This window comes from Meles meles, chromosome X (genome assembly GCF_922984935.1).
Source record: "Meles meles chromosome X, mMelMel3.1 paternal haplotype, whole genome shotgun sequence".
NCBI classification, from domain to species: domain Eukaryota; kingdom Metazoa; phylum Chordata; class Mammalia; order Carnivora; family Mustelidae; genus Meles; species Meles meles.
The window spans coordinates 45,367,222-45,381,273 of NC_060087.1; the positions used below are offsets into that span (position 1 = coordinate 45,367,222).

The 14,052-nt window shown below is 46.9% G+C and overlaps 1 protein-coding gene across 1 annotated transcript; it reads right to left on the bottom strand.

Annotated features, from left to right (window-relative positions):
• Positions 1-9,945: 9,945 nt before the first annotated feature.
• Positions 9,946-12,067, bottom strand: LOC123934629 (proline-rich protein 36-like). The gene is made up of 2 exons (XM_045994765.1): positions 11,398-12,067; positions 9,946-11,297 (listed from the first exon to the last, which is right to left on the bottom strand). The coding sequence occupies exons 1-2, from the start codon at positions 12,065-12,067 to the stop codon at positions 9,946-9,948; spliced, it is 2,022 nt and encodes a 673-aa protein (XP_045850721.1).
• Positions 12,068-14,052: the final 1,985 nt, after the last annotated feature.

Below are 14,052 nucleotides of genomic sequence, written 5' to 3' on the forward strand. Positions count from 1 at the left end.
CCTCCCAGAGCCTTTTTCCCCCTGGGTTCGCCTTAAGAAGGCTGGTCTTCCGCAGCAGCTCAAATTCACCAGATCCTGAGGTCCTGTGCTTTGCCTCCCAGCCTGGTCCTGCCATCCACCCGAGTTCCTCCTCACCATCCTCTCTTGGTGCGTTCTCTTGTCTCTTCCCTAGACGATACAGTGAGAGCTTCTCCTCCTCCTCCCGAGGGTCTCTGGGCCTGAGCCCCTGTCCCTCCCCCGCTGGGTGTTCTGTCCTGACCTCTTTGTCCTCCTGTGGGTTTTGCGGCCTGGGTTCCATCTCCACCCCTAGCCCTGCTACCATTAGGCGTGCCTTGCTGCCAGCACTTGATGCCCTGAGCCCTGTCTCTCCAGGAGAGCGGGCTGAAATAGGCAGCACACCTTACCCACCAACACCTCCTATGCTGTGACCCTCCATGAGCATCCTAAGACCCAAAAAAGGAACCCGCATCTCCCCACTGTCCTAAATGGGATGCCTGCCCTGCAGTTACCTGTGAGGTTTCCAAGTTTTGTGAGCCAAGAACCAATGTCCTGAGTTTTGAAACTTCCTCTCCCCAAGACTCTGCCACCCAGCACTTACTTGCTGCTGGCCCTTGATTCCGGGGCCCCTTCTCCCTCAAAAGGGCCGGACTGCCTTTGCCCTGAATTGAGGTTCCCCTGTTCTGGGTTGCCACATATACAATGAATTTTCGATGAATAAAATTAAAATGTTGACTTTATTGTGTTTCATTTTTTAATGTACTGTGGGTTTTGATTGAGGTACAAAGGTTTTACAGTTGGAGAATTAGAAAAAGGTTATCAGTATAGTAGCTTTCGTTTTGGAAGAATAAGTGAGGTAAAATATTCTGTGAGTCATTTTGCCAAAATTTGAAGTGGAGGTCTGTCCAAGAAGTTTTCAATAGTTACTATATATGCTTATAGTGTAAGTATTAGTACTGGGTACTGGGGTAAGACTAGGGAGCACCTTGATGGGGATTAAGGAGTGCAGTTTTGTGATGAGCTCTGGGTATTGTATGTAATTGTTGAATCACTAAATTGTCTACCTGCAACTAGTATTACACTATATGTTAACTAACTGGAATTTGAATGAAAACTTAAAAAAACAGAATAGGTGGCACCTTTAACCCAAGTTGGCTAGAGAAATGGACAGGTGGTGGCGATATCTATCCTGTGTCAGGAAAGAGGCAGTGCATGGTCAAGTATATGGGAGGAGGATAGAAGGCATTGCTGGAATCAAGACCCATGATCAGGAAGGGGGAGCAGTTCTTCCCTTCTAGAGGAAGAAATTCTTTGTGTGTTGGAAACGGTGGCTCCTGAAGGTGAGTTGGGGAGGGGAGGGACTTGGTGATTTTGAGTTAATAACTGATACGGGAATGGTCCAGTGTTGGGTGAACATTGTATTAATGAATTATCCCATTATAAGAAATGTTACCTAGTTTGTGAGTAGGCATTTGAAGTTGAGCGTGCACGCACGTGTGTGTATGTGTGTGTGTGTCTGTGTGTGTGTGTGTGTCTGTGTGTGTGTGTGTGTGTGTGTGTGTGTGTGTGTAGACATACTTGGAGAGAACTAGATGGACAAATACCACCCTATGAACTGGATATATAGCTGGTCCTCTGAGTAACTGATGATGTGGTCTTATCTTCTATATTCTGTTTTTCACCTTGACCCTATGACTACTGTCATGGGACTCAACTCAGCTGCTTTCAAAATGTTAAGTTTTGGGAGCATGATAGGAAACCACATAAAGCAAATGGAGTGAAAATTACATATAAACCAAAACAGTAAAAGGAACCCTCTTTCCCTTCTTTCCCATATTTCCCACAAGGTCTGTCGCAGAAGGTAAGTTTTGGGGTCATTTTTTGGTACACATTTCACTTGGTAGGGGATCCTATATAGTCTCATAACTTCAAATAGAACCTTAAGCTTGTGAATCCCAAATATGTCTATCTGTTACCATCCTTGTGCACCAGCCACATATATCCAACTGTCTGTTGACTTCACTTGAGGTGTCTTAACAGGCATCTCAAACTTCAGTCATCAATACTATTCATTAGAAATACAATGCTAGTTACACATGTGATTTACAGTTTATTTAGAAAGTCATGGAAATAAAACGGCTGACATTAATTTTCAACTGTTCAATGACAAAACTAAATTTAATGAGTTTGATGTCCTCTATTCAAATGAAAAGAATGTATAGGTTGGCAGGGGGAATACAGTCCCTCACAGGAAATAGAGCACTCATTCTGAGGGTTTTTGAGCTAGGGCGGGTTTTATAGTGTTAGGCAATATGAAAACAGGGCATGATTGGCTAGGAGGTAAAGGATTTCCTCCTAAGATTAGTACTAGGTCCAGGGCACCTGGGTGGCTTAGTCATTTAAGCATCTGACTTTGTGGGGGTTTTTTGTTTGTTTTTTGTTTTTGTTTGTTTTTTGTTTTGTCTTAAGATTTTATTTGACAGAGAGAGACAGCCCGAGAGGGAACACAAGCAGGGTATTGGGATAGGGAGAAGCAGGCTCCTCACTGAGCAGGGAGCCCGATGTGGGGGCTCCATCCCAGAACCCTGGGTTCATGACCTGAGCTGAAGACAGATGCTTAGTGACTGAGCTACCCAGGCATCTGACTTTTAAAAAAAAATTTTTTTTTTTCTATTTGACAGATATAGAGGGAGAGAGAGCGTGCACAAGCAGAGAGAGTGGGAGAGGAAGAAGCAGAGTCCCTGCTGAGAAGGGAGCCCCATGCGGGACTTGATTCTAGGACCCTGGGATCATGTCCTGAGCAGAAGGCAGACTTTTAACCAACTGAGCCATCCAGGTGCCCCAACCATCTGGCTCTTGATCTCCGCTTACCCAGGTCTTCATCTCAGGGTCCTGAGTTCAAACCCTGTGTTGGGCTCCACAGAGTCCACTTCTTAAAAAAAGATGAGCAGGTCCTATTGTCTAGGGTAAGGTAAGCCAGCTACAACTGAGTTGGAGGATTTATGATTGGTGCGTAAACGTTTCCTCGACAGGTGTTTCCCATAAGTGCAGGCTTAGGTTTAAATTTGTGACATCGGGCCACTGAGGCAGCCTCTATTTTGTGGGTCCCAATATACAAATTAACTTTATCAACTGCAAGTTGCCTTTATGCATTGCACGGCACGCAGATAGGATAACATGTAAAAATTATGCTTATGTGTGCTAAGTACTGTTCTATGGTTTAGACTACTCATCTGTAGAACATTAATAACCAGGTGTTCATTTTGTGCCCATTTTACAGATGACGAAATTATATAAAAGATTACACATAAAGGAAAAACACATAGAGTTGTGGACTGTCCCAGGTCTTTGCAGGGTTATAAACTTTTGCAAGTAGAACTGCACGATAGGCCCCTGCAGAGTACTACTGTTCTGCCAAGTGTAAAGGTGTTGGTTTCAACACATTGATCTGCTGTTTGTTATGAGGAAAGTTTGGGTTTTGTTTTGTTTTGTTTTTTGTATTTTGTAAATATAGTCAAACCACTCAAACTTTGTTTGGAAGGTGCAAAACTCTGGCTCAGAAAAATTAACTTAAAAGCACATGTGAAAATGATCATGGGAAGGGGTTACAATTTATTGTGCAGGGAAGGTTAAGCCTCATGGAATCAAGAGCAGGGCATTTAGAAAATAACAGCAACATTACAGGTCTCTTGGAAATTTCTGTGCCCTCTGTCGTATAATTACAAAATAATAAATAAATATAATAAAATACATAAATATATATATTTATATACATATATAAATATAATAAAACATGGCACTGTCCTAAGAATGAGCTCAAAGTATTGCAAACAGCATTGGCACCAGGGCCAGATAAACCTGGGGTTGAAAACTGGCCCCATCCCTACCTATGTTGTTGACCTTGAGCAAGTTACATGACCTCTCCTCTGTTAAGTCAGAGATAAAATTATCTACTTCATAATCACTTCTTCTAAGTGGAGACTTTCCTAATCCTGCTAATATTTCTAGTTGTGGCTAAATGGTTTTTTCTGTCTCTAGAGCCCGCTGTAACTGTAAATACGGGGGGGTTTATTTCACTTTCTCAGTGAAATAAACTGATGTTGTGTTACAGAGATTTGAACTCATAGGACAAAGCAAGACACAGAACAATGTTTATATGCTATAATATAAAAAATGATTGTTCTCACAAAGTAAAAAAGGAATTTGAACCCTATGATTAATGGAATTGTTACAGATGAGCTCCTTCACATACACAATCAAAAGGCATTCTTGGGTGCCCTGTGTCCTGTTTGACCACTCATGCCCAGTGGATCCATTTGTGGCCTCTTCGTGTCTTTCCTTTGCATGCTCGTGATACTTCCAAAAGACTGCTAATTCTTGATATTAATACCTTTCATGCAATTTGTCTATTCTGTGTCTACTAGACTGTGATGCTGACACATACCAATCCAGAATCAAGAATACTTCCTAAAGAAAACTGTAAAAATTAACTCTATACCAGGAAAATGTTGAAATTGAATTTTAAAATACAAAAGGAAAAAAAGCCACTGACTCATGTCATTAGATCTTCTTTATACAACACCAGCTATATATTGTACACTAAGACATGTATCCCAATTAACCCTGAGAACACCTCAGGCCAAACATATGGAAATTCATTCACATTTTCAATATGTAGAATTTCCCTTACAATTTTTGAAATGGCCAATTTTATTTTTAAGGTATTGTTCTTGAGGGGAAAAAGTCTGTAATATATTAAAAGTCTAGCTGTTGGGGACAGAAATATCTTGTACATGACCATAAGCCTAATCAAAACAATAACCCTATTTCTGGGCAATTACTATGTTCCAAACCCTACTGGAAACACTCAACATGTACCATAGATTTTACCTTACAAAAATCTAGGAGGCAGGCATATTTACTGTGCCTAATTGACAACTGAGGAAACTTAGGATTCCAATAATTTTCCATAAACAGAATCACTGAAAAACTGAAATTGAAACTCAGGGATTCTATTCCAGAGCTAAGCCTTAATAAAATGATATCAATGTTTATAGCAGCAATGGCCACGGTCACCAAACTGTGGAAAGAACCAAGATGCCCTTCAACGGACAAATGGATAAGGAAGATGTGGTCTATATACACTATGGAGTATTATGCCTCCATCAGAAATAATGAATACCCAACTTCTGTAACAACATGGATGGGACTGGAAGAGATTATGCTGAGTGAAATAAGTCAAGCTGAGAGAGTCAATTATCATATGGTTTCACTTATTTGTGGAGCATAAAAATAACATGGAGGACATGGGGAGATGGAGAGGAGAAGGGAGCTGAGGGAAATTGGAAGGGGAGGTGAACCATGAGAGACTATGGACTCTAAAAAACAACCTGAGGGTTTTGAAGGGGCGGGGGGTGGGAGGTTGGGGGAGCTAGGTGGTGGGTATTTGGGAGGGCACGTATTGCATGGAGCACTGGGTGTGGTGCAAAAACAATGAATACTGTTAAGCTGAAAAGAAATTTAAAAAATTTTGTTTAATATAAAAAAAAAGTCACAATATTTTTCTAGCCTGCTTTCCACGTGTAAAATGGGAATAAATGTAGGACCTTCAACGTGAGGTTGTGAGACTTGCTGAACTAAAACTATAGAATAGAATCTATCTAATTCATAATCACTTCCTCTGAGAGGAGACTGTGATTGAGGTACAAAGGTTTGTGGTTTGTTGTCTACTTGGATTTGGGTATATCAGGGGTAACTTGTATTCTCTATGTTTTGTAAATGCTGTTCACTCGTTTTTTGTTTGTTTTGCTATTTAAAATCCTCTTTTGTTATAGTTTAGTTAGATTGAACAACTTTGACAAACACCACTGTACCATCCCAGAATTTCCATCAAATAGTATCCTTACTTTTTAAAAATAATCTACCTCCACTTAGTTGTTCCCCACTCTTATGATAAATATTGTCTATAGTTAATTTTTTAGGACTTAGTAGCTCTCAAACGAATACAAAGGATTTAATCTCCACTGAGAGTAAAATGGAAAAGAAATCATCAGAAATACCTATATTCTATTGGACATACCGTTAAAAATGTTGGAGCTAAAGGAAATATTTCTGGGAGCACATATTTTAAAAGCTATTACCTTGTCATATTATTTACTGAATAATTCTACATTTGCCAAAGACTAAAATGAAAAAGTATATAGTTTAGTACAGCAAGTCTCAACTCAACATTTTTAAGTACCAGAGGGCACAGAAATTTCCAAGAGACCTGTAATGTTGCTGTTATTTTCTAAATGCCCTGCTCTTGATTCCATGAGGCTTAACCTTCCCTGCACAATAAATTGTAACCCCTTCCCATGATCATTTTCACATGTGCTTTTAAGTTAATTTTTCTGAGCCAGAGTTTTGCACCTTCCAAACAAAGTTTGAGTGGTTTGACTATATTTACAAAATACAAAAAACAAAACAAAACAAAACCCAAACTTTCCTCATAACAAACAGCAGATCAATGTGTTGAAACCAACACCTTTACACTTGGCAGAACAGTAGTACTCTGCAGGGGCCTATCGTGCAGTTCTACTTGCAAAAGTTTATAACCCTGCAAAGACCTGGGACAGTCCACAACTCTATGTGTTTTTCCTTTATGTGTAATCTTTTATATAATTTCGTCATCTGTAAAATGGGCACAAAATGAACACCTGGTTATTAATGTTCTACAGATGAGTAGTCTAAACCATAGAACAGTACTTAGCACACATAAGCATAATTTTTACATGTTATCCTATCTGCGTGCCGTGCAATGCATAAAGGCAACTTGCAGTTGATAAAGTTAATTTGTATATTGGGACCCACAAAATAGAGGCTGCCTCAGTGGCCCGATGTCACAAATTTAAACCTAAGCCTGCACTTATGGGAAACACCTGTCGAGGAAACGTTTACGCACCAATCATAAATCCTCCAACTCAGTTGTAGCTGGCTTACCTTACCCTAGACAATAGGACCTGCTCATCTTTTTTTAAGAAGTGGACTCTGTGGAGCCCAACACAGGGTTTGAACTCAGGACCCTGAGATGAAGACCTGGGTAAGCGGAGATCAAGAGCCAGATGGTTGGGGCACCTGGATGGCTCAGTTGGTTAAAAGTCTGCCTTCTGCTCAGGACATGATCCCAGGGTCCTAGAATCAAGTCCCGCATGGGGCTCCCTTCTCAGCAGGGACTCTGCTTCTTCCTCTCCCACTCTCTCTGCTTGTGCACGCTCTCTCTCCCTCTATATCTGTCAAATAGAAAAAAAAAAATTTTTTTTAAAAGTCAGATGCCTGGGTAGCTCAGTCACTAAGCATCTGTCTTCAGCTCAGGTCATGAACCCAGGGTTCTGGGATGGAGCCCCCACATCGGGCTCCCTGCTCAGTGAGGAGCCTGCTTCTCCCTATCCCAATACCCTGCTTGTGTTCCCTCTCGGGCTGTCTCTCTCTGTCAAATAAAATCTTAAGACAAAACAAAAAACAAACAAAAACAAAAAACAAACAAAAAACCCCCACAAAGTCAGATGCTTAAATGACTAAGCCACCCAGGTGCCCTGGACCTAGTACTAATCTTAGGAGGAAATCCTTTACCTCCTAGCCAATCATGCCCTGTTTTCATATTGCCTAACACTATAAAACCCGCCCTAGCTCAAAAACCCTCAGAATGAGTGCTCTATTTCCTGTGAGGGACTGTATTCCCCCTGCCAACCTATACATTCTTTTCATTTGAATAGAGGACATCAAACTCATTAAATTTAGTTTTGTCATTGAACAGTTGAAAATTAATGTCAGCCGTTTTATTTCCATGACTTTCTAAATAAACTGTAAATCACATGTGTAACTAGCATTGTATTTCTAATGAATAGTATTGATGACTGAAGTTTGAGATGCCTGTTAAGACACCTCAAGTGAAGTCAACAGACAGTTGGATATATGTGGCTGGTGCACAAGGATGGTAACAGATAGACATATTTGGGATTCACAAGCTTAAGGTTCTATTTGAAGTTATGAGACTATATAGGATCCCCTACCAAGTGAAATGTGTACCAAAAAATGACCCCAAAACTTACCTTCTGCGACAGACCTTGTGGGAAATATGGGAAAGAAGGGAAAGAGGGTTCCTTTTACTGTTTTGGTTTATATGTAATTTTCACTCCATTTGCTTTATGTGGTTTCCTATCATGCTCCCAAAACTTAACATTTTGAAAGCAGCTGAGTTGAGTCCCATGACAGTAGTCATAGGGTCAAGGTGAAAAACAGAATATAGAAGATAAGACCACATCATCAGTTACTCAGAGGACCAGCTATATATCCAGTTCATAGGGTGGTATTTGTCCATCTAGTTCTCTCCAAGTATGTCTACACACACACACACACACACACACACACACACACAGACACACACACACACACAGACACACACACACATACACACACGTGCGTGCACGCTCAACTTCAAATGCCTACTCACAAACTAGGTAACATTTCTTATAATGGGATAATTCATTAATACAATGTTCACCCAACACTGGACCATTCCCGTATCAGTTATTAACTCAAAATCACCAAGTCCCTCCCCTCCCCAACTCACCTTCAGGAGCCACCGTTTCCAACACACAAAGAATTTCTTCCTCTAGAAGGGAAGAACTGCTCCCCCTTCCTGATCATGGGTCTTGATTCCAGCAATGCCTTCTATCCTCCTCCCATATACTTGACCATGCACTGCCTCTTTCCTGACACAGGATAGATATCGCCACCACCTGTCCATTTCTCTAGCCAACTTGGGTTAAAGGTGCCACCTATTCTGTTTTTTTAAGTTTTCATTCAAATTCCAGTTAGTTAACATATAGTGTAATACTAGTTGCAGGTAGACAATTTAGTGATTCAACAATTACATACAATACCCAGAGCTCATCACAAAACTGCACTCCTTAATCCCCATCAAGGTGCTCCCTAGTCTTACCCCAGTACCCAGTACTAATACTTACACTATAAGCATATATAGTAACTATTGAAAACTTCTTGGACAGACCTCCACTTCAAATTTTGGCAAAATGACTCACAGAATATTTTACCTCACTTATTCTTCCAAAACGAAAGCTACTATACTGATAACCTTTTTCTAATTCTCCAACTGTAAAACCTTTGTACCTCAATCAAAACCCACAGTACATTAAAAAATGAAACACAATAAAGTCAACATTTTAATTTTATTCATCGAAAATTCATTGTATATGTGGCAACCCAGAACAGGGGAACCTCAATTCAGGGCAAAGGCAGTCCGGCCCTTTTGAGGGAGAAGGGGCCCCGGAATCAAGGGCCAGCAGCAAGTAAGTGCTGGGTGGCAGAGTCTTGGGGAGAGGAAGTTTCAAAACTCAGGACATTGGTTCTTGGCTCACAAAACTTGGAAACCTCACAGGTAACTGCAGGGCAGGCATCCCATTTAGGACAGTGGGGAGATGCGGGTTCCTTTTTTGGGTCTTAGGATGCTCATGGAGGGTCACAGCATAGGAGGTGTTGGTGGGTAAGGTGTGCTGCCTATTTCAGCCCGCTCTCCTGGAGAGACAGGGCTCAGGGCATCAAGTGCTGGCAGCAAGGCACGCCTAATGGTAGCAGGGCTAGGGGTGGAGATGGAACCCAGGCCGCAAAACCCACAGGAGGACAAAGAGGTCAGGACAGAACACCCAGCGGGGGAGGGACAGGGGCTCAGGCCCAGAGACCCTCGGGAGGAGGAGGAGAAGCTCTCACTGTATCGTCTAGGGAAGAGACAAGAGAACGCACCAAGAGAGGATGGTGAGGAGGAACTCGGGTGGATGGCAGGACCAGGCTGGGAGGCAAAGCACAGGACCTCAGGATCTGGTGAATTTGAGCTGCTGCGGAAGACCAGCCTTCTTAAGGCGAACCCAGGGGGAAAAAGGCTCTGGGAGGCTAGCCCAGGCGGAGAAGGGAGGCTGCGAACTGCTGATCTTTGCTGGGTAACATGGCTCCGGAGGACAGGCCCCAGTGTGGAGGCGTGGCTCCGGAGAACAGGGCCTGGACTGGCTGTGAGGCTGCTGCAGAGAGTAGGGCCTGCAGGGGAGGCGTGGACTTCCAGGGCAAGGCTTGGCCTGGTAGCTCTGTTGTGGAGAACAGGGCCTCGACAGGATGCACCATTGCAGCGAAGAGGAGCCCGGTGGGATGTAGGACCGCTGAGAGCCAGACCTGGCAGGGCTGCGGGGCAGCAGAGGGCCTCCTCAGGCCTAGTTGTGGGGCTCTGAAGAGCAGGACCTGGTGGGGTGGCACGGCAGCGACGAAGGCGGCGGCGAGCAAGGCCTTGTGCAGAGGCATTGCTGTGAGGAGCTGGGCCCGACCCGGGCGCGGGGCTACGGAGGGCCGGGCCCGACCCGGGCGCGGGGCCACGGAGGGCCGGGCCCGACCCGGGCGCGGGGCTACGGAGGGCCGGGCCCGACCCGGGCGCGGGGCCACGGAGGGCCGGGCCCGACCCGGGCGCGGGGCCACGGAGGGCCGGGCCCGACCGGGGCGCGGGGCCACGGAGGGCCGGGCCCGACCGGGGCGCGGGGCCACGGAGGCCCGGGCCCGACCGGGGCGCGGGGCCACGGAGGCCCGGGCCCGACCGGGGCGCGGGGCCACGGAGGCCCGGGCCCGACCGGGGCGCGGGGCCACGGAGGCCCGGGCCCGACCGGGGCGCGGGGCCACGGAGGCCCGGGCCCGACCGGGGCGCGGGGCCACGGAGGCCCGGGCCCGGCGCGGACGCGGGGCTACGGACGCCCGGGCCCGGCGCGGACGCGGGGCTACGGAGGGTCGGGCCCCGCCCGGGCGCGGGGCTACGGAGGCCCGGGCCCGACGCGGACGCGGGGCTATGGAGAGCAGTGCCTGGCGGAGCGGTGTAGCTTCGATGGCCAAGGCCTGGCCTGGCTGCTTGCCCGCCGACAGGAGGGCGTGGCGGGGTGGTGCAGCCCCAAGGGGCAGGGCCTGGCGGGGTGGTGTAGGTAGAAGGGGCCGGGCCTGGCGGAGTGGCGCAGTCTCGCGGGGCAGGGCCTGGCTTGGGCGCGTGGCGGCCACGGCGGCGGCGGCGGCGGCGGCGGCGGCCACGGCGACGGCGGCAGCGGTGGAGATCAGGACCTGGCTGGGGTGCACGGAGGCGGCGGCGGCGACGACAACGACGACGACGACGACGAACAGGGCCTGGTTCAGGTGCATGGCGGCAGCGGCGGCGAGCAGGGCCTGGTTCGGGTGCATGGCGGCAGCGGCGGCGAGCAGGACCTGGCTCAGATTCACTGCTGAGATGATCAATGCCTAGCGGGGTGGCGCGGCCATTGAGGGCAGGGCCTGGCCTGGCTGCTTGACTGCGGAGAGCTGGGCCTGGTGCTCGGGCCTGACTTCGAAGGGCAGGGCCTGGCTGGGCTGCCTGACCCCACGGAGAAGCCCGAGAACGGCGATGGCCGCTGGGCTGAGACCCCGGAGAAGATGGCGGCGAAAGCACGGGGTACTGAGGCGCCAGAAGCCCAGGAAACAGACAGCGACACCCTGGAGACTTCTGAGCCTGGGCAGCCTCCTTGCGGCCGAGCTGCTTCCTCCCACGGCCTTTCCCCAGGCTCGTGGGCCGGGTCGGAGGCCCGCTGGCCTGGCCGACTCCCCTCATGGCTTGCACCACGGCGCCCACGCCGCCTGCGTGTGAGGCCTGGAGACCTTGGCCCGCCCCGGGCACCACACATCTCAGCTCGGTGTGGGGACTGCGGCTGCCTTGGAGGTCAGCACGCTCCCCCGCTTGCACACGGACCGTGGAGGGCAGATCCGGGCCCTCGCCATTGTTCAAAATGGCGCCGACAGCAGCCAGGGCGGAGGCAGAGGAACCTGCTGTGCCGCCATGTGGGGCGCCACCACCCGATGGAGAAAGACCGCTCGAGACCGAGGGGACGGAGGCACCGGGATCGGGGCTGCTGCCCCCATGGGCCTCACTGGGGACAGGGGAAACCTTGTTCTTCGGCCCTACGGGCACCTCACCCTGCGGTTGCTTCTGCGCCTTCTCGTCGGATGACAAGGTGTCCATAATGCTAGATTCTCTCTCAGAGACGTGACAGCGTGGCTGCAGACGCCGCCTGAGTAGAGCTCTGGGGCAAGGAGTGAGGAGGATGGGCGTGCCCTGGTCTGATTTTCGCTTCTGATTGTTCAGCCGGTTGCCACGTGACTCTCATCTTAAAGGGAGCGAGCCAACCTAGCTCCATCCGGCTCGGAACCGGACCGTAGGCTGTGCGGTACGGGGGACCGCTGCTGCTGGGTCCACGATGTGAATTCCCCATCCATACTTGGACTGCGCAGGGGCGGCGATGCTGTCTGTGTAAACACTTTGAGTCACCCCCGCCCCCCAAATCAGTTTAGTTTGTCAGCACCACTCTGGTGGTGAAACTTTCAAGCAGTGGCCTGAAAGAAATACCACACTGGCCAACAGGAGATAACCTCTGAGCTGGGCATCCCTCCTGGAATCCCGACAGGACACTGGGCCTATGTGTGACTCCAGAAGAGACTGTCCCGGAACTCCTTTGGGCATCTGAATGACCCCACACAGGGCTCTAGGGGGCTGTAGGGTTGGAGAGTGGCCTGAAGGCAGCAAAAGGGATAGGCCCCACACTGCCTAGGCTCGGGATGTTCAGCACTGCTGCCGCGCACCAGAGGCAGATTTAGAATTTTCCAGTAGGATGCTTCTCCTTGCCTTACCTCCTGAACACAGACTGGGGTTGCCTGGGATTAAGGACGATACTGTCCTTAAATATGCATCAACATTTGTGTAGTAATCCACTGCATAGTAATCCAATGATGAATGTACATTCATTTGTTTGACCTACTCTCTAGTTTCTGTTCATACAAATACGCCGTGATGCCCAGACTTGAAGTCCAATATTTAGATCAGATTTTTACTCGTTATTACAGAAGGGCTGCATTTACAGAAGGACGACCCAAAACAGAAATGCAAATGTAAGAAAGCTAGCACCTAAATTCTGACGCACCTGTGAGGCAAGTTACACATAGTTTATTTTATGAAATGGAATCCCTTACCCATAGATACCATTTGGTCACCTGCTTTTTGGGGTCCAGAAAACTCTCTCTCCATGTCAATAAGTAAATTTCCACAAGGCCATTTTTAAGTACAGAATACTCCCATTTACACCAGAAGCTTACATCTTCAAACATTCCAATAGCAACCAACTTTTCACCCTAACACATCACTGTGAGGTACATCCTTCTTACTAAAAATTGTTCGTATCTTCAGTTGTGTCCTTGCTATGGATAGACTCCCAGATGAAGCAATTCTTGGCACAGGCCATGCACATTTGTAATTCTTTGATCAAAATATTCGCAAGATGTTCTCCTGAAAGTCACTGTTAAAACAACTTCAGCCAAATGGAATGGGATGCTTACTGGACCGGAGGAACAACTGGAATGAAACACAACGCAAAGTAGAATGGAATGGTATTTGGAGTGTTAAACAGTATGGAATGGAAAATGGATTCGAAATGGAATGCAGAACAGAATGAAGTGGAGACTAACTGCAGTGGAAACTGGAATGAAATGGGGGATGGGATAGGGACTTAAACAGGATATGGAATGGAAAATTGAACAGGATGGAAACTGAATGGAATATAATGGGGAAAATGGAATGGAAAGGGAAGTGGAAATAAATATCTGATGGCATGTGGAATGAGAAAGTATGTAAGTAACGTTATATGGGGGAAAAATGAAGTGGAATATACAGTGAAGTAAAATATGGGGAGGAAACCAATGGAATAGAATATGCGAGGTCATGAAATCAGTGGACTATGAAATTTGCATGATAGATTTAGAAGTCCCAGGATGGAATAGCAACAAATGGAATGAAACTGGGAATGAAATATAGAATACAAATTATAAAGGATGGAATTGACAACGAATATAAATAAAATGGAATGGAATATGGAAAATGAAATACTAAGGAAATAGAGGATGTGCTTCAATGAAGAGAGTGTGTTCTGCTCATCTACTGCTCCATAACTTAGTGTC

Excerpts from the sequence above, each read along its gene's own strand:
- LOC123934629 (XM_045994765.1), bottom strand. The coding sequence starts at position 12,067 with ATGGACACCTTGTCATCCGACGAGAAGGCGCAGAAGCAACCGCAGGGT. Across the intron at positions 11,298-11,397 it reads GCCAGGCCCTGCCCTTCGAA|CAGTGAATCTGAGCCAGGTC; the intron begins GTCAGGCCCGAG and ends TGATCATCTCAG.